The following is a 22176-nucleotide window of genomic DNA, read 5'->3' on the forward strand; positions in this document are numbered from 1 at the left end:
TTGTCTCTCAAAGTTAAGCTTCTTGACTACCAGCTTTAAAATCAAGAGATGGAGGTTTCCTGTAGACCAGGATCATTCTTTAAGATGATGTCTAGGAAAGGAATGATCTTGTTTCATTTCATGATAAAACATGCCATGCCGTGTTTCTCAACCACTAAAATACAAAATACCAGCTCCAAAATTTAGCAAGGAAAAAAGAGGATCTGTTTTCATGAACACCTCAACTGCAGAAGCAGAGGATTCTCTGCAGAAAGGTCTATAGAATGAACATCTGATGATTGTATGGTGGTTATGTGTAAAAGCAATGGTGATGGATGCCAATTCAAAAATGAGTTTTGTTTTTTTATGAATCCAGGCTATACAAAACTTCAAATTTTGTGATTCTCTGATTAAGTATGAATCTGCTCATATCTGTAGTCAGCAATCACCACTTATTTTTTTTAAGTAAGATGTGGAACAATATTCTGTCTTAATTCAGACATTGTCCCAATCCTTGCACATTTCCTTCAAATTTTCAGTAACTCTGCTGCTTCCACCATTAGAATTCAAAGAAGTTAAGATATTAAGTCTAGAGCAGCAAAAGATGGCATGGGAAAGTTAGTGATGAAAAGTACTGAAGCCTACAACAGCAAGTTAATCTGTAAGGATATTTAGATAGAAATGCACTTTGAAGTGTATACAACATGGTTTGATTAACGGAAAATTGTGTTTAACTAGTAAGCTATTTTGATACAGTCGTGAGCTGAATATAGAGAACAGTTCCAACCTAGTTTATTTTCAATTTTAGCAAGGCATTTGACCTGATCCCTCATAAACAGTTACTGTACAAACTGGAACATGTCGGAACTATTGGAAAGATTCTAAGATAGATTGAGGATGGCAGAGGGTTGTGATTAATGGATATTCTTCAGGTTAGTGTAAGTGGGGGGATGTCAAAATTTGCAGAGGATATAAAGATTAGAAGTCATTAATGATCAGTGCCAAGCAGTGCTCTTTCAGGATGCCTTGAAAAAGCTTCAAGTGGCAGTTATGGTGCAGCAAAATGCACTTGGGAATAGCAATTCAAATACCTGGTGGGGTTGAATTAAAAACAGTAGAGAAAGAAAAGGATTTGGGAGTTATGATATGAAATTCTCTGAGCAAGGTAAACAGGCAGCCAGGAAAGCCCATGGCAGCCATTGATGATTTATTTATCAAATAGTAGCCTGAAATGATAGGGAGGCCATAATCCCACTGTAAGACCATACTTGGAATAGTGTATCCAAGTATGGAGACTGCATCCAAAAAAAGACATTGAGATTCATGAAGGAATCTCGTGTGGTGAGATCAGCAAGAGGGTGGCCATACAAGGAGACTCCAATTATGTGGGCTAGAGCTTGGCAACAAGGCAACTTGGGGGGGGGGGGTTAATTTTTTTTATGAAAACTCCAAACATGAGAGGTATTAGAACCTATAGTATTTAGTGCCGTGCTTGGGTTGGAGGTTGAGAAGATGAAAGAAAATATTTGTTGACATTAGACTTGAACTTCTGTAGACTGTAATTTTCAAGAAATACGTATGAAGGAAGGTTTTTCCAGAAAACGGCAGTTGAATGAATAAACGAGGAAGGTGAAAAGTTATTTCTGTGAGTTTGAAGTTGGACAGTAAATGAATGTTGGCTGGTGGCGGCATGTGTTCAGACTATTTTGGAAGAGAGAGAGAGCAATTATATAAGCCAATTCAGAAGAACAGTGCCCATGGAAGTAACTGTAGAAAAGGCATGCAGCAGAAACAGTATGTCTATGAGACAGAGAGTGGAGAGACTCTGTTAGAGATGAGTCATTAATTAACCTAACTACCCTCTTCTGAATGGAATCTAGAAGCCTGAGAGAGGATATGGGGGCACTGCTCCAGATGTGGAAATAATATTCCATGGTATCGGATTTGTAATTTGTACAGAATGAACAGCTGTTTGGAAGAAAAGTAACGCCGAGAGCGAAAGAGAAAATTTTGTTTTTTAGATGCAGAGGAAGCAGTATTTGTAATGTGCTTGTGCCAAGAGAGATTCGAAGTCAGGGTAATCCCCAAAAGAGATATATCATTTTGCCTAGAAATCGGAGTATCATCAAAGATAAGCATAGGAACAGAAGAATCCTTTTTGCACGATATAAGACAAGACAGTTTTAGAAGGATTGAAATCGTTAAGGAATTGGCAGCTGATATTCGAGAAGTTGAATCTGATGGAACAGGGCAAGGTTTCTCAAAATGGAAAGTGGAATGCAATGAGCTGTCATCAGCAAAACTATAGATAGGATTTCCAGTCAATGGAAGGTCATTAATATACACGAGGAAAAGAACAACCTTGGGGGACACCAGCATTAGTGGAGAAGTTAGAAGATGGAGAGCCATCTGCTATCGCCCTCAGTGAGCGAAAACTGGATAACCAATTACAAAAAACAGTTGGCAAACCATAAAATGGAAGCTTGTTTAGAAGACCTTTATGCCAAACACAGTCGAAAGCCTTTGAGATATCAAGAGCAACTGCTTTTGTTTCACGTACTTTTCCATTGAATTTGTCCATAAATGGGTAACATAAACCAGATTATCACCAGTGGATCGACATTGATGGAATCCATACTGGCAGTCGTTGATCAGACCGAGGGTTTCTAGGTAGTTTAAGAGTTGGCAGTTAATTGATTTCTCCATTACTTTTAGAAAGAGTAGAAGTAATTGCAATGAGACAATAATTGGATGGGAGGGATTTGTCACCCTTTTTAGGAACTGGCTGGATATGAGTAAATTTCCAAATTGGAAATGGACATGGATGAGATTAGAACTGAGACCACGTATAGTTGTGAAATGAACTAGGAAGTGTTTGAGGTTTATAAAGCTCTGAAAGGGGTTAGTAAAATGAAGGTGAAATTTTCACTGTTATAAATAATTCCAGAACTAGAGCCATAAATTCAAAATTTTAGCCAGCAAGTTGTTGATTACTGGTGCAAGTCACTTCTGCTTGTTAGCTGGATCAACCTACGTCAGGAGGAAAGTGCATAATTTGTATATTTTCTTATCTACTTTTTGCTTTATCTTTGTTTGGTGCAGCAAAAGCCAGTGGCTCTCCTGTACTATAAGGCTAATACCAATACTACACAGATTACGTAATTGTGGCTCTGACTGCAGATTAAATGGTGTTTCAGAAATCTTTTCTCTGAAAACAAAAATCTCTTCTCCTGCTCTCAACATAAATCTGCAATCTTAAATTCAAAGTGCCTCTATATTGCTGAATATCACCTACTAAAAATATTATTTTTTTAGTAGTGATGAGGTTTGTTTTCCTCCAGACTCAGTTGACTTGTTATCTGCTCAGCTTCATATTGAAGATATATACCAAAATTTCAAATTGGGTTTGCCTTTTTGTAGGAAATACACCAATGAGCCAAAACATTATGACCATCGAGTTGGCATGCAAATCGAAGCAGCTGCAGGTAAACTATGGCACGTGCGCAGGTCAGGACACAGTATAAAAAACACCTGATACTGAGCTCCGTTAATCAGTGTTACTCTTGTTCTTCAGATGAGGAAGGCAGCCGACTTAAGTGAGTTTGACAAAGGGCAAATTGTAATGCCCAGACAACTGGGTCAGAGCATATCCAAAACGGCTGGTGGGGTGCTCACAGTCAGCCATGGTTAGTACCTACCGCAAGTGGTCCAATGAGGGAAAACCCACAAACTGCAGGCGAAGTGTTGGACAACCAGGCTCATCGATGCTTGAGGTGAGCGAAGGCTGTCCTGGATGGTACATGGCAACAGAAGGGCGACTGTGGCGCAACTAGCCAGTAATTGGAATGCTGGTGATGGGAGTAATGTGTCATAACACACGGTACATCAAACCCTGCTGAAAATGGGACTGCTCCAAGTGCCCATGCTAACCACAGTTCACTGACAACAGCATTGACAGTGGACCTTGAGTGAGTGAAAGGTCGTCCGATGAATCACATTTTTTGTTGCACATGTGTGTTGTTTACCTGGGGAAGTGATGCACCGTGGGATGAAAACCCTGGGTCCAGTCATCCATGTGCCGGGCACTCTGACATCTACTGCCTACCTAAACATCATTACTGATCAGGTACACCCTTTCATGGCAATGGCCAGGTAAACAACACATGTGTGTTGTTTACCTGGGGAAGTGATGCACCGTGGGATGAAAACCCTGGGTCCAGTCATCCATGTGCCGGGCACTCTGACATCTACTGCCTACCTAATCATTACTGATCAGGTACACCCTTTCATGGCAATGGTCTTCCCCCCCCCCCAGCAGTGCCATCTTTCAGCAGTATAATGCGCCAGGACACACTAGTTAAAGGATCTGCTGGTTACATGTTTGTACCAGATATCACAAGACACATTTAGGAATCTTGTTGGGTACGAGCTGTTTTGGCTGCACGTGAAGGACTAACATCATATTAGGTAGGTATTATGTTTTGGCTCATTGGTGTAGGTTTAGTCTTTGTCTGGACTCAAAAATTAAGTAAAATAAAATCATTGGGCAAATTATATAATTGTGGCTCTGACGGCAGATTAAATGGTGTTTCAGCTTTTGCTAATAAAAGAATGGCCAAGAAGTGACCAGCATCTGATCAGTCATTTGTTGAGTTCAACATATTCACATTCTCATATAGTAATCTACTGCATTTCTGAAAATGACAGTGACCATTATATGAGTTATGATCACTCATTTGCAACATACTGCAAGAGGATCTAGATAATTTGGGCAGATGGGCTAAGAAGTGGCAACTGAAGTTTAACCTTGACAAATGCAAAGTACTGCATATGGGTAGAAGTAACCCCAGAGAAACGTACCAACTGTGTGGTACTACACTTAAGGTGGTTGAAAATGAAAAAGACCTGGGAGTAATTGTGCAGTCAGATATAAAGTTTTCTGAGCAATGGAGACAGGCTGCCAGGGCAGGTCATGGGGTTTTGTCAATGATATATAACAATTTTGCTAGCAGGGAAAAGGAGGTGATTGTCCCTCTGTATAAGGCAATGGTCAGGCCACACCTTGAGTACTGCATACAGGTCTGGAGGCCTCATTTTAGGAAGGATGTAGATTTGCTTGAGCGTGTACAGAGAAGGGCAACGAAGGGATCCTTAACAAGAGAGGGTTAAGTTCTGTAAATTGCAGTGGCTGGAGACTAGGCACCTGCATGGTGATCTGATTGAGGTGTATAAGGCCTTGAATGGGTTGAGCACGCTGAATTCTGATGGGATTCTTCCACTTGTTTAGATTACAAACCTAAGGGGACATAAATTCAAATTAAGAAAAGACAGATGTAGAATAGATGTGCAGAAATTTGCCTTTAGCCAGCGGGTGGTTAATTGCTGGAACAAACTTCCATCTTTTTTTGTGGAAGTTGATAGGTTAAATAAATTTAAGGAGGAACTGGACAGGCATTTGGAGGGAATGGTGTTTTTTTTTTTTTTGGCTGATGCTGCATACGCTCATACACGCTTTCTTGCATCACATGCCACTACTACTATTTGTTGAGTTTGACATATTCACATTCTCATATAGTAATCTACTACATTTCTGAAAATTACAGTACTGTGAATAATTGCTTTAAGCTCTCCAGGTTAAATTTGCCACAAATATAAGTAGGTTCTAACACTGAATTATATGGCCTGGAGCCAGAAAGAGGTGCACAGAAATAACTTAGCATTGCATCAAAATTTAACAAAGTTTTTGTAGTTATTAACAAAATCCGTTTGTTTCAAATATTACATAATGTTGAAATCCATGCCCCACACCCCTCAGCGTGTGAGTTGCTAAGGGGTGTGGTGCATGTGGTAATTAGAGGGTCAGCTAATGGCATCCCAGAGTGCAACTTCAGTCTGAAAGCAACATGTTCTTGAATTTATGTGATTTGTCAATGTCAGTTGCATTCTGAAAAGCTTTTCTGTAGATACTTCCATGTGCACTGTTCTGAATTGGCTTCTGTAATTCCCCTTCTACAGTACTATGAAATAAATCTTGTTAAAAATTATATACTTCTTGTTTGTAAAATACATCACTCACCCTCAATTTGATAAATTGTTTGTCATCTTTGTTTACTGATTGAAAAAAGTGATCTATAAATTTGCTAAACTCACTTAAAAAATATTAAACGAAAAGAGAAACCAATGCTTTCTTATACTTTGAAAAGGTCATTTTCTCCCCTTCAAAGTAATATGCAGATGTTCACATGGCATCTGATAGATATCACAGCTGTTGGCATTTCATTTGTCAGAGATCTGAAGTGACAAAGCACAGCAGCTGTAAGGTGCCAGTGCTGCTCTATATTTTAGCCACTCTCTCAGATACTAAAATGTTTTTATCCCTTAGTTTATTTTTGGGCTTTTTTTTTTTCTTGTTTCAATTGAAAATCAGTCATCTATTTACAAAATACAGAATGAAGTTAAATGTAACAAAAATATTTTTAGCCTTAGAATTTGTGTTAAAATTAAAATTTGAAATGCCACACTTAAATGACTTGACAATGATCTCAATCTTGATATTATCCCAGGATCTTTTCACCCAGGTACAAACTTCTCCTATAGCTGGTTTCTTCACTCTTCCAAATTGTCCCCAGGAGACTCCATCCATTGGTTCCATTCGTCTCTCATGGCAGCTTTGAAGGGTTTGTTAATGCTGACATCAAGTGGTTGGAGCTGGGATGTCAAGCCTCCAGGTATGACCGGCAAGTTTTGTTTTTTGCTCTGCAGCAATCTTTGTATTATTTGTTATGTGTGCCCTGAACTGATCACCAATAGGGCAGGTTTGCGTAAGAGCCCACTTCGTCTCCTGCTCCAAACTTTCTCAAACCAGATCTTCATCCCATCCTGATCCATCCAACCCTTGTCATGAACGTGGGCAGTCACTCCTCGATGAATGTCTTCTTTTGGCATTGTTTTGAATTTGAAAATCAGCATAGGAGGCAGTTTGGTTCTGTCGGTACAACAAGCTATAACAACTGTATAATGGCTCTTTTCATGTCCACTTGTCTTCACAGTTACAGTTTTCACCCCCTTCTTATCAAGTTTTGTTACTTGGGACATCAAATTGAAGGGGGACTTTGTCCATATTTGCAATCTGTCCCAACTCAAGCTGATGTCTTCGGACATTGAATAACAAAACGACGAAATTCAAGGACCTTCTGCTCATAGCTTTCAGGCATCTTTTGGGCAAGTCTAGTGAGTGTATGCATGCTTAGTCCATTTCATTTCATGAACCACCAATTGTGTCCTTTTTCATCAGCAATTCTTCTTGCCTCATGCTGAACCATTTTTGTGGACACAGGAATTCCAATTGCCCTTTGCTCTTCAATCCATATCTTCAATTCCTTTTCTAAATCAGGCCAATTTGCTAACTTGCCTCTCATCTGCCTTCTTCTGCCGTGGCGTTTTCAGTAGGGTTTCTTCTTCCCGTAGCCAGTCTGATTGTTTTCTCAGTTGGAGGAGGACCAAACTTACGTTCAGCAGCACGATTTCCATTCACTTTTGCAAATTGGATCACTTTTAACTTGAATTTAGCACTGTACGAAAATCTTTTCTGAGCCATTTCTGGGAAGAACTTGGCAAAACGTAACCTAATATACCAGTAACAAGTGCGGGATATGCAAGTAAAAAAAAAAAATCTGCAACTACTGTATAAGACGCACCCAGTTTTTAGACCACAAATTTTTCGAAGAAAGGTGCATCTTATGCATGGGGAAATACGGTATGCTAGGCATCGTACCTAATTCATTTAGAATGTGATAGGCCAACACATTCTCCCAAGAACCTCTCCTGCATACAAGTATAATTAACTTTATGGCCACAGCATTCAAAAATAATGGGCAGTTAATTATTCTAGTCATCAAGCAGTTTTTGAGGAGAAGGGAATTTAAAGTGGAACACTGGAATTTTGTTCTTAATTCTGTTTTGTTATATTTAAAAAAAAAAAAATTTCCCAAAGGAGAAACCATAGCTCTCAACAACTCTTACAGATATCTCACAGACACCAGGCAAGAAGTGGGCTGGACTACAAAAAATAGACAGTATCACTTGCCTGGCATCTGTTAAATGTAAAACCAAAAATGTATTTGTTATTTATAGTATATTGAAAATGTAAAATACAGTATAATCATCCAGCACATATTGGTGGGAAAGATCAGATTTTTAATGTACCCTATGTTTGTTTGTTTTTTTTTAATTAAAAAAAGTATATAATTCTACAACCAATACATACACCTGTGAAAAAATTGTAATTGGGTGGTCTTTGAGATTGTGCAGCTTATCTGTTGGAAAAGGTCACTGGCCTCTGTAATAAGCTGCATTATAAATCAAGGTTTGTAATGACTTCTGTCAGCCTACTTTATTCCTTATCAGATAGGAAAGCCTCAAAATAGTGTAATACCTAACTCTTGTAATCAGTTTCTTGTCAAATCACAATACACATTACAGTTTAAAATTTATTGGTCCCCAGCTGGTTTCTATATTGTAAAATATGGATTATTCTTTTGGGTTGCTCTCTCTCTTTCTATATATATATATATATGCATGCATGGTATCTATGATTTAGTCACCTGATTATGAAGCTTAATTAAAATTTTATCTAACAGATTTTGTAAGATGGCTTACTGCATAGCAATGCAAAGAATTTATCACACATACTGTACTTCAGTAAATCTATCACATGGGCACCATTAGTAGCATGGAGAATGTCAAGATGGCAGCCTGTTTAATCCAGTCTTAACTGTGATAATTTTTTTTTTGGCAAACACCTTATCCTTTACATAGACGCATACAAAAATCTATAGGTGTGATATCTATAAACAATGAGGCCATGGAATGGGACCAGCCCAGTCAATCCACATCAGTTAGGAAATTGTGTGCATGTATGCTCCAGTGTGGTGATGCCCACTTGCTAATAGAACGTGTGGTGGTGCAGTATACAATTCAAACAAGAGTTCCAAGAATTTCTGTGAAAGAAAAAAATGGCCCTTTCACCTGGCTGAAGGTCAGTGCACACCACACACGCCATGGGACTGTCATGTTCACAAACTTTGTGAGAATTTTCAGATCCTCACATGTAACAATTGTCTGTTAACTTTACCAGACAGGTGGAATGCTGCTGCTTCACTGAGAAGACTCTCTAGAAAGTAACCATCTTCATCTAAATATGGTTGAGAATGTGAACAGCAAATTCTTCTCGTGGTTTGTCATGTGAGGGTCAATTTCCTGGACAATATGCACTTTGTAAACAATTCAATCTCTTGCAAACTATCCTGCACAATGATACTTGTGGTATCTGCAGGTTGCCTGGTAGGTGTGATTTTGTAGGACTTCAGATAAACCCTTCTTGAATTTACAAAACTGTATCTGCAGATACACTAGCCCTACTTGCTCCTTTCTTGTACAGCAAACTGCCAGTTTTTTTAAACTGTTTCAACCACTGCCTCATTTGATTGTTCTGCAGATGGATCTTTCTGCAATTCCAGAAAAAAAGCATCTCTTTACAGTCACTGAAGGTCTGGTATCCCATAAGTGCAACATGCATACTGCATCACTACTGCCATTTTAATGCTGTTCTGTCACAATGCTTGCTGGGATCATTGCTGCTATCACCTAAGAAAAAAAAAGTTTCTTGATAATTGCAGGAAACCATTTTAAGATACCTATTAACAATGTGGTATCTTAAATCAGAATTAAATATCACCTGAAGATCATGCACAAGAAATTGAATAAATCATATAAATTGTAATATAATTCCTAAGTGTGAATAAATATAGTTAACAAAATGTACAAATTCTTTCCCTTTAAGTGTTGTGGGAAATAAATAAAACATGACCAAGTACACAATGGTTGTTTGTTTATTATCAAGTTTTTAAATATACAGCCTGATTTTCCTAAATTCCTCTTCTCTATATGATCCCAATCTGAAAGAAAAAAAATAAAAAAAAATTACTCATTCCAAATAACTGGTCAACAATTAAAATATTTCACAAATACTGTCATTCTTCCAAAATCATTTTACCATATTTTATTACAGTGAAGTGTTAAATAAAGTGCATCAGCGGTTCCTTAGATTAGTTTACATCAATGAAAACACTCAGGATTAATTTTTCATCACATGCACTTTGTTTCACAGAAATCATTTTCAGATGAGTAACAAAAGAATGTTTATAGCCATATAAAACAATTTCTTAAGAGTTGCGCAAGATCTATATTCATAAAAATATTTTAAACATATACCAGACTACATTCTTAAAAGTACTGCTACTTGAAACAAGTTTTCTCAAAGGAAGAATGACATAAAAGTATAAATACATACAGGAGAATATAATTAATTCTACACTCCAGTCTTGCTATCACTTTTCTCAAGAAGCTTTTAATGTAATAGCTCCTCTATTTCTTTACAACACTATCATTTCAGTATTGACCTTTCCTTTTATCAGCAAATTTTAAGGATAAAAGATAACGAAAATTATCACTCTCATAAGAACAGTTTTACCCAAACATTAGCATCCAACCAGGGGTTTGGGTTCTCTGCCACATAGTCTGAGAGCCCTTTAGCTTTCAATGGATCACCTGAAACAGGAAGCTTTCCACTTTCACAAGGTAAAGTTGTCTTTAAAACATTTTCTTGTGAACCCTTCTGATCCTTTGTAGTGGTCAAAATTTCTCTCCAACAAACCTAGAGCCACAGGTCACTTGATTTTATTGGTTTAAATAATTAATGCATATATTAGATTACAATAAAACATTATTAGTTTGAAGTTCAAGGAACCAAAATACATCCATAAAGCAAGTTTAAAAGATCCTCTTCACTAGAATTTTCACAATTCTCATTACAAAGAATACTTTGGTAGACATTTCAGAATAGATGAGTAATGAATTAGTTCAGTCAATACAAAAAAAATAATGATATCACATCAAAATTCAATTGATTTCTTGCATGTGATAATTGTGCTGTTTCATTTTTTCCATTTCATTACACTATAACTAGTGTAAAACCAAACTACTTTTTTTTAAAAAGAGGCAGAAATCCATGAAAAAAGCTATCCTTTTGAGTAATACAAATTTCATCCATGCTCATTTTTGTGAGTAGTAGTAAACTGGTAAAGATGAACAGTTCATATTAATAAGACAATTTGATTTAGCAACAAAAAAGCAAGTGTGCCTCCGTACCCAGGAGCAGCAGTGCGTAGCACATGCTTCTTGATTAGACCAGGTTCGAGCCCGTGACCACCAAATATGGAGGATGCGGAAAGGTCAGGGATTGACCACACCGCATATCCCCGGAGCAATATGGCCTTAGTTGCTAATGCTCCTAAAAACCAAATAACAACAAAGCAACAATTTGAGTTCCATTTGCATTGTTTCAGGCAACTGTTTTTTTTTTTTTGTATACTGCAACTTACATTTCTGAAGGCAATAAGCCTCATTTTAAGTTCTCCAATCAATTTCTCTGTTGATATCACTTTAAAATTTTTGAGCAGGAGGCTGATCAGTGGATAATCTCCCTCTCTGCTAATATTCAATACACGCATACCATGAACATTTTCTCTAACATCTCAACCTTTCATGTAAGGCCAAGTCCTTGATGTTGCTTTCATGGGTTCACTGCCTGGAATTCTATGTTCTTTCCTGTGTAAATGGCAGCCATAATGCACTGTCTCCACTAACCCCAATTTTGGTGTCTTTAAAATGGAACAAGAACTTAATCATTGTGGAACAAACACCAAGCCCAAAATCCTTCTAGATTTTGATTTTTTTTGCACTCTTTTAGCCATCTTCCCCACACATCTTTATCAAGACTTTCTAGAGCACACATAGAATACTTTTTTGTTAAGCCATATTAATTTACATAATATTTCATTAAGCTACATACTGCATTTACAATAACAATTAATTTTACTGATGCAAGCATTGTTTGGAACAAACACAACTAACCTCTTGAAAAGTATACAACTCAACTGGAGGCCTGGTGCACTGCAGTCACAAGCATACTGGACCAGTATGCTTGTGGGAAAGTGAGACATCTACTGAGTCATAAGGGTAGCAATTAGTTTCATTTCATTGCATATATTCGTATTATATATGGTTATATATATATATATATATATATAAATAACCATATAGTCGTAAGGTTAGCCCATTACATTAGTTTGACTTAAAGATAGTACAAAGCTGAAAATGAAAAATTTATCTCAGCATCAGTACTTACTGTTTTTACAGGGATGGGATATTTAATAGAAAATATGCAAAAATATTTGCTACTGCTATTTAGCAAGTGCTAGATACGTCAAACTTTGGGGGGGGGGGATACCATAAGTAGAAGCAAAACATTTGCATGCAGCTTCTACCGGAATTGTCAGAAGCCTGGAAAGCAAGGTGTAGGGATCCTCATGGGAAATCACTTTGTGATGGTGATGTTGTAAGACAGCTGTTACAGAAGAAATAAGAAAACATCACAAAAGGTTTGACTATGTACAATATTTCTAAATCGTAAATAAATATAATTAACCCAATGTAAGTTTGAATGCTTTATCAAAATCAAATAACAGTTTACCTCTGCACCATGCTACACAAAGAATATCTAAGTCACTATTTATGAAAAAGATTAACCATGAAATTGCTTCAGAAGCTCTTTTCTCAGTTTCATGTATATTTTGCCAAGTTAAAAGATATAAAAGCTTCCACATTTGAATAGATGCTCTATCCTGGAATCTTTTTTTGTTATGTATTGTTTTATATATAGTCAGGTGTAATGGTACAGCTCCCACTGGTTAATCTTTTCAGTAAAAATAAATGGATTTAATTCCACAACCAAGGTAAAATTTTGAAGCTGCAAAGAAACATTTTTGAGGAGTACTCAGGCACTGGGCATCTTTCTACTTACCACTCTCAACTGTTCTGAAATGACATCAACTGATCAACAGCTCACATTATAACAGCAATTCACTCTTAATGAAGTTTATTGAAAGCAATAATGCAAAAGGATTAATGCTAATATGATTCAACCTCTTGCTCAGATTATGCTTAGGGGGCATAAATTCAAATTGAGGAAAGAGTTGCAGAATAGATGTGCAGAAATTTGTCTTTAGCCAGTGAGTGTTTGATTGCTGGAACAAACTTCCATCTGCCATTGTGGAAGTTGATAGCTTAAATAGATTCAAGGAAGAGGAGACAAACTGTTGTAGCAAATGGATAGGTGAAGTGGGAAGGTTTTTTGTTTTTTTTTTTTTTTTTGCTAAAGCTGTATAAGCTTGCTTTCTTGCATCATATGCCACCACTAATGCTAATACACTGTCATTTAGCCAAGTCTCAAGAAGTGAGGTGGGCCAATCAAGGTAACAACAGTGTAGAAAATGAGTGGCTGATTACCCTTTCACTGATAATTACTATGATATCATGGACATTCTTGTACCAATCTCCTGATGTGCAGAGATGCTCTTTTGGCTAGAACCAACAGTTTTTATGCTGAGCACTTCCAGATATCAGGAAATATGTACAAGAACTGCTGTGAGAGCAACACACCAGTGAAAGAGCAATCAGCCACTTGTTTCCCACAATGCTGCTTCAACTGTCAACCTTACTCTACAAGACTTGTGGCTGTGGGGCCATGCCACCTGAAGGATAATGTGTATAGTTGTAACATTCCTGGCCTTAGCAGCCCTGAAGGATAGCACAGCATGCAAGAAATATCTTATGTTACATTCTGCAGATGACTATGCCTTTATTCAGTTTTTCAGGTTCTGCTAGACTACGTGAAGCAAATATCATCACTACTTGGAACATGAGGTAATGTACATTCATTTTATGCTAATAAAGTGGCAACATTTACCATACTGCTGTTAATGGAGTGTTCTGCATTTTCAGTATGCAACTACACACATCACATAACGAATTACTCATCCATGCCAAATTTCTCCTAGTAGCAATTTTTGGAACTAATTGTTTTTTGTCTAATTTTCTTCCACATCCTCTGAATAACACCTACAAAATCTGATAGCACATTTCCTCTGTTAGATTGTGCCCCAGACAACTAGAGTTCTTTAAATATTATCAACTAGCACTAAATTATTGCTTATTTATATACATTTTTGAACCAATTTTGAGAATCTGCTATCAATTCTAAAAAGGCAAGTAAAAAAGAACACAGCATTACAATCTTGATGTTTGCAAAAATAAATTTAATGATCAAAACTGGATGAAGAAAAACTTAAAAGCACTAAAAATATTGGCACTTATCAGAACATTAAATACAAAAAGAAAGAACATAGAACAAGATGTATTAATTTCTAATCTGGTTAGAAATTAATTCTCAAGTGATTACACTTCTTTCCTGCACTCCACAATATGGTTTATGTTTCATTATGTTATACTGAATATACTAGACTATATTATACCCTTAATTAAAAATTCCATATTTCATGTAGTAAAAAAAAAAAGGTCTATTCCTCTTCTCATTTTCAGTGTGCAAAGTAAAAAAGGATTTCTTAAATTATATTATGGGATAAGGTTTCATTTTTTTAATCAAAATGTAATGTTTTTAATGTTTATGGAACAGAATACGGAAGAACAAATTACTTTATAATAAATGAAAAAGAAACAATCAGATGTAATAAAAAATGTACTTATACAAAATACAGGTAATCCTCTTATAACGAGGTTTATAAATTGTGGCTACCCTTGTATGACATGCACGTGGTTTCAATATAACGCAATCTACAAATTGTTGTATCACTTCTTTTCACACACTTTTACCACGCAACTTAAAAATCAAACCATGTTTGTTAAATTTGTGTCTGCTCGTATAACGGGTGTAGTTGCCAGAACCAAATTTATATAAGGGGAAACCAAGTACATACATATTTTTTTGTGTAGTGCCAATTTTTTACCTTATAAAGAGTTAATTGTTGCGCAAGTAGTTATAAATAGTGAATTTATTCGGGGAATACCCCTTGGCAAATAAATTTATTTTTTATAGTAATGGCCACCAAAACTGCTGCAAAAGAAGGTAAAAACCAACATTGAAAAAAAAATTCATTTCTCTCGCAGAAAAAATTAAAATCTTGGATGGGTTGAAAAATGGAGAAAAACAAGGAGTTGTTACAAGGACTTTGAATTTAAATGAATCAACAAGTCGTACAATCAAACAAAATGAGCAGAAAATCAGAGAGTGTTATTGCTGGGTCAACGATAAGTGCAAAGCACGTTGCTTGTGTACGCAATATTTTAATGGAATGGAAAAAAAAAAAAAAAAAGGAGAAATTTCTAATGGTTTGGATTGAAGATTGCACTCACAAGAAAATGCCTTTGAGTGGAAACCTTATTAAACAAAAAGCCCTCAAAATTTATCAATATTTAAAAGAACTTGAACAAGATTTTTCAGAAGAAAGCTCTCAGCATGAATCTTGTGCCAGTAAGGGCTGGTTCGAAAATTTTAAAAAGTGATTTTCTTTGCATAATCTTCAGCTCCAAGGAGAATCAACAGACGTAGATGCTGCCCAAAAATTCCCAGAACTTTTAAAAATCATTGAAGAAGGTGGATATAGTGCAGACCAGGTATTCAATGCAGACGAATTTGTGTTAAACTGGAAAAAAAAAAAAATGCCAAAACACATTTATATATCGAAAAATTAAAAAACAGCTCCTGGATTCAAAGTTTCTACTAAAGACAAAATTACTCTACTGTTTTGTAGTAATGTGTCAGGTGATTACATGACAAAACCAATGTTAATTAACTGATCTTTAAATCCTCGTGCTATGAAAGCGATCGACAAGTCCACCCTCCCTGTTTATTGGAGAGCCAACAAAAAGGCATGGCACCTCCGGCAGGAGCAGCAGTGCATAGCACATGCTTCTTGATTAGACCGGGGTTTGAGCCCATGACCATCAAATACGGAGGATGCGGAAAGGTCAGGGAATGACCACTGCATATCCCCGGAGCAATATGGCCTTAGTTGCTAATGCTCCTAAAAACCAAATAACAATAACAACAACAAAACGGCATGGCTTACAGCTAGCATATTTGAAAATTGGTTTAACTGTTTTGTGCCTGATATAGAAAGATACACAAAGAAAAAGAATATCAACTTTAAAATTTTACTAATTTTAGATAACGCCCCAGGGCACTCAAAAAATGTAACCCTTCCAAATGTTAAAATAATTTATTTCCCGCCTAATACATCACTTATTCAACCTCTTGATCAAGAGAACATTTAAAGCGTATTATATTCGTCAAACATTCGAATTAATTTTGGAAAAAATGGAACCTAATCCAACACATGACACTGCCTCAAGTGTGGAAAGAGTTTTCAATATTTAATTGTGTAAAAATTATTTCTCTCTGTGTAAAGGTGTTAAAACCCTCTACACTGAAAGGTTGCTGGAAAAAAATATGGCTGGGTGTCGTCCTTAATCAAAATTTCCTACCTCCTGTGGATGCTGAACTAAGTTGTATAACAAACCTGGCACACATTTGTGGTGGCAAGGGATTTTCCGATATGGTTGAAAATGAAATTCGTGAATTAATTGATGAAGAAACAGATTTAAATGAGGAGGAATTGGTTCAATTAATAGAAGACGGCAAACCAAATACAAATGGTGAGGAAAGTTCTACTGAAGATTCTAATTGTGCTGAGTCCGTTAAAGAGTTTAGTCTAAAGAAATTAGCAGGATTAAATTTCGCACAAAAGTTAGGAAGTTATTTTACAGATAATGATCCCTCAACAAAGCACTCAGAAAAATTCAAAAGACAATTGGACAGTTGTTTAGCTCCATATTATGAACTTAATAAAAAATTGCAGCATAGTGGTAAGCATGGTCTTATTACCGACTTTTTGATAAGAAAACCAGTTGAAGTACCCAGTGAGAATTATACAAATGATGTCGAAGAGATTTCAAGTGATAACGACATCCGGCCACTCTTAAATAAAGAATATCTACGAAATATTTTTTTCTGAAGACAGTGATGACAATTAAATTATGCATTTCTTTAATTTTGAAATTTATGCATTATGTGCAATGAAATTTATGTACAATTCCTAATTTTTATAATTTTATGCTATGTATTTGTTAAATAGTTAGTTACATGAATTCTTGAATGAATAAAATATGTTTTTATTATTAAAAAAAAACACTGCGGAACATAACCCTACATTTTGTATGAAACCTGAACCTCATATGCGTGATATTTCTGGAACCTAACCTCCACATTATACAAGGGTTACCTGTATTATGCAGTTTAAAAAATAAATTATCCAAATAAAAAATATTTTTTACATCTTACCTTGTTTGCAACATCTAAGGCATCATAATCAGGTGCTAATCTAACGTAGGCCTTTTTCTGCCCATCAGGTCTATAAATAAACATCTTTATTATGGTGTAGAATGCTTATTAAATAAAATAAGAATTAAACTTTAGAAAATCTTGAAGTAAGAGAGAAAAAAATACTACTTAAATCATATCATATGGGGTATGATTTAATATTTAAGAAAATATAATTTAAATAAGTAATTTTTTAATTAAAAAATATTTTAATCAAATTATTTTTAGAATTTATGAGCTTATACTTTAGTTCATCGGATACAAAGGTTAATATACACTGACTTTATCACTGAATTATGACCACCTACTTAATACCATGTTGGGTCACCATTTGCATGGATAAGAAGAGACTTTCATCTAAATTGACTCCAGATGTCTAATGATGTCTGTAGGGATCTGCAGTCATGCTGCCTCAAGGCTTTCCAGTGTCAGAACAGATGATTGTTGCACATCCATAAGCCTCATTTCCTGTTCCAAAACATCCCATAGGTTTTTTTTTTTTGATTTTTTTTTTTTTTGATTTGGTAGTTATTGGCGCATCGGCTTCTGTGGCCATATTGCACCTCCCAAGGTTTTTGCAGTACTTTGATCCAAGCCCGAGGCGGGAATCGAACCCGCGACCTTTGGGTTGCCGGGTAGGTACTTTACCCACTCGGCTAGCCCGGTCGGCCATCCCATAGGTGTCAAATGGGTTAAAGTCAGACGAATTTGGAAGACAATCATCTTCACTGTATTCCTCAAACCACCTGTGCACAGTTCAGGTCCAATGACACAGTGCATTATCGTCTTGGAAGATCCCGTTGCATTTTTTTCTGACCGGAAAAAAATGCAACATGGCAGGGCACACGTGATCTCCTAAGAGCTGCTGGCAAACTTCACCAGTGAAATGTTAAGTACATACACACAGGGTGGGCACTAAGCTGGATGTCGCCTGCCTGCCTGCAAAGGTGAAATGGGCACCCCTGCATTGCAAGGCAGGCAGCAGGTACCCTCAAACATACTAAACTTCATACTAACACTTCGAAACGCCGCCTGCAATGCAGGCCTGCTTCCGCCGGCCCTGCATACACACCAGGGATTCTAGTTCTTTTCATATCCCATATTAAGCAACCACCACAATCACCTGCCTGGATAGCGAACACCATGCATGGCAACATCTGTCAGCACGTTGCACCAAGTATTTGGACTCACCCAACGAGCACACTCGTTTCTAGTCCAACCAGCATGTTGTTGATACAAGAGCATTCACCATCAATGATGATCAGCAGTGAGAAGAGGATGTCTCGTGGGTCGTCTTCCGTGGAATGCATGTCAGAGTATGCGGTGCATTGACGTTTGGAATATTGTCCTTGCATACCCCATATTGCATTGCAATGTCAGCTATAAGTGACCTGTCGTTGAGCCCATACAACACAGTGCATCCTTTACTTACCATAAACATCCACCTTGCGTTTAGCTGCCCAGAGGCAAAAATAGGTACCTGCCCTTGTATTGCACTAATAGCCCAGAGTGTGCAAAAATTAGCTTAAGGAAAGAGAACAGGATTTGACTGAAGAATATAAGGTTGGAGCTCTGGTTATCCAGGAGCACAATTCCTGTCCGATTTAGCTTACACTGCCTTATACTTATTACTCATAATATACATCCAGGGTCGTTACTAGCACGGACAAGAATCGCACTGCTAGATAATCTGAGCTCCAACTTTATATTCTTCAGTCAAATCCTGTTCACTTTCCTTAAAAACTATAATTTTTTCACACTCTCAGCTATTAGTGCAATATGGGCAGGAGTGCCTACAGCTGTCCTAATACCTATTTTTCGCCTCTGGGAAGCTAAATATTAATAGGATTATATACATCTCTGCCATTAGCCTTTCTCTACTCTTAGCAATGGACTCTGTTGTAAATTTAGTTTCTTTGTTCATTTTATTTATTTATTTTAATTTTTTTTTTTTGTTCAATTTCTTTTTAGCTTTAGTTTCATTGGTCATATAATTATTTTCGGATCCTCTGCCGTGTCAACCTTAAATTACATGCTGGCTATCAATATATCCTCCCTTAAAGCTTAAATTATACTCCCCCCATAGTACATTTTGAAGTAATTATATATCGCAATGGCATGTACTTTATATTAGAAACAAAGAACACTATACTGTCAACTTGTCGAGCAATTCTGGTGGTTGACACTTGAAAACGACACCAGAATTGTGTGATATATGACAATATAATTAAGTATATACAGTCGAACTTCCCTATAACGAATTCGATAAATCCAGCGAAAAAATTCGTTAGAGAAATTTCATTATACAGAGTATCTTTTTTATTAGAAATTATCTAATTAGAAAAATGAAAACGAATCTACATTTATTTTTAATGTATTTTATTTCAAAAACATACTTATTTAAATTACGTTTACACAATTTTCGCCGGTAAGTATCACAAATTAAAAAAAAAAAACTAATTTTCGTTTGCACAGTACAATTAAAAATTGTCTGATTCTCAAAGAAAACCTCACATTTGTTCAGAGCATTAAAAACATTATCAGGAATATTTTCACAAAACTGTAGACCCATACGAACCAGCACCTCCTTAGTCAGGTGGGAAGGGGCAGCAGTGCGTAGCACACGCTTCTTGATTAGACCGGGGTTCGAGACAGTCACCACCAAATACGGAGGATGCAGAAAGGTCAGGGAATGACCACCGCATATCCCGCAGCAATATGGCCTTAGTTGCTAATGCTCCTAAAAAAACCAACCCATATGAACCGTTAATCATTTCTTTGCAAGTTGGATTTTCTACAGGTTGTTCTGATGCGTCATCGTTAATTTCTTCTTGATCATGGTCGTGTTTAACACTGTTCAGCAGTATTTCATCTTCATTTGGATGTTCTGCTGTGATCTACATAAACATAACTAGCCAGTGTTATTTCATTTTTGATGTTTCCGGACGATTCTAATAATGTCCAAAAGTTTTTCAGTTGTGAAAGGGGCAGTTCATCTAGTTCATCCAGTCGTTGTTCGACTTCTGTATTCAATGCAAATCCCACTTTCGAAAAACAATTTTGAATAGTGTATTCGGTGACATCGTTTGTCCAAACTTTTGCCAGTTCAGAGATGCAATCTCTAAGGTTAATTGTAACCTCCAAGTTTCTGTTTTCTGATAACGCATTGACAATCTTCATTATTAATCTCTTTCGATAATGAAATTTAAAATTTTTAATAATGCCTTGGTCCATTGGCTGGAGTTTTGACGTTACGTTTGGTGGTAAAAACAACTTCGCACTTTTAAGTTTGGCAGGATGTGCCAGACAGTTGTCAACACGATTTTCCTTTTTTCTTTTGTTATACGCTTGTCTAGTTTTAATATCCATTCTTCAAAAATATCACTTCTCATCCATGCTTTTTTATTAAAAGATGTAGTCAACTTCCAAAGATTTTGTGCCTCTAAAACATCTTGGGTTTTTTGATATTCCAATGACTAAAAGTCTTAATTTTTCACTTCCTGTCATATTTGCTCCAACTAGCAGTGATTCTTTCTTTGCTTTGTTTTCCGCCAAAACATTTATCATCCTTAAAAGCAAGTGTTCTATTCGGTAAACATTTAAAGAATAAACCCATTTCGTCAGCATTAAAAACATCCTTACGCTCATATTCTTCCAAAATCTTCTTTACGGTATTGTTCCTCCAACTGTTGCAATCTTCTTCACTTACATTAACACTTTCTCCACAAATAACCCTTTCCACAATTCTGTGGCACTTCTTAAATTTATCTAGCCACCCAGTGCTCGCATTAAATTCTGTATGTCCAAAGGACTGTGCAAATTTCAGAGCTTGTTGCTTAATTCACGTATCACTTGCACCCATTTTAGAACAGCTTTATCAACATCTTCGTATATACACAACTTAATTCGCTTCTTGTCTGCTTCCTCCTTCAATTGCATTTAAAATTGATTCTCGATTTTTTTAAAATCGTAGAATCAATTAAAACTGCTTGCAGATATGCCATATTTCTCTGCATCATCTTTTTTCTTAAACCCTGGTCAATATCATAACAATCTTTGCTTTATTATCACTTTCTCTTCGACATTGTTTTCACAATTGTAAAAATTACTGGACTGCAGCTCTTGCCAATACATACACCGCAAACTTTTCTGCGCTGGCCATATAGTGAATTGTTAGTACAGGTACCACCTACTCAACGACGTTCGCTTGCCAATTCAACAGTATTACTCCCTTTGAAGAAATATATGACTTTGTGAATTTCTTTTATTCTGCTTTCATTCATATATACACGAAAGAAAATTTATAATTAACGTATGCTGTACGTTACTTTTCAGAAAAAAAAAAAAAAATACAAGAGCATATGTGATTGATGACGAACGAAATAAAAAAAAATAAAAAAAATTGCGAAAACCATCTACTGGGAGTCCAGTTAGACAAGAACGGACATATCATATAATGATTGACATGAAGGTCACGTGGTACAATTGAGGTGAGAAGTGAATGTCACTCAGTAGGCGTTACTAAAAACTGACTATGGTAGCATTCTATGTATTGCCGTCGCAGCATGCTAAAGGTTTACCGCAGTGAATTTCGTTTATCCCTGAGCCAATGTCAATTTACAAATCTACCCTATTTATTGTAAAGTTTACGACCACTTTTAAGAAAACCCATTTGGTTTAATAACTTAACAAAAATGAAACAAAGACCCTCCTACGGGCGTCAATGGCCACAAGTGTTCACTAAAAGGATGATTATTTAATTCCAGATGCTAATGCGCAATTTCGGAACGAAGGCGGCAGTATATTTGAGCAGCTGTTTAGCAGTAAATGCTTGAAAATCT

The 22176-nt window shown here is 36.4% G+C and overlaps 1 protein-coding gene across 1 annotated transcript in view; it reads right to left on the reverse strand.

Moving 5' to 3' along the window:
- Positions 1-9851: 9851 nt before the first annotated feature.
- RpL23A (ribosomal protein L23A) overlaps positions 9852-22176 on the reverse strand; it is a 30413-nt gene continuing 18088 nt past the window's right edge. The window contains exons 4-5 of the mRNA XM_090381866.1: positions 17297-17366; positions 9852-9935 (exon numbers count right to left, since the gene is read on the reverse strand). Coding sequence (XP_090237992.1) covers positions 9921-9935; positions 17297-17366 — 85 coding nt within the window. The 3' untranslated portion in view covers positions 9852-9920. The remainder of the gene's footprint in view (positions 9936-17296; positions 17367-22176) is intronic.

The sequence above is a fragment of the Mastigoproctus giganteus genome, chromosome 9, assembly GCF_048544385.1.
Source record: "Mastigoproctus giganteus isolate SK-2022 chromosome 9, ASM4854438v1, whole genome shotgun sequence".
NCBI lineage: Eukaryota > Metazoa > Arthropoda > Arachnida > Uropygi > Thelyphonidae > Mastigoproctus > Mastigoproctus giganteus.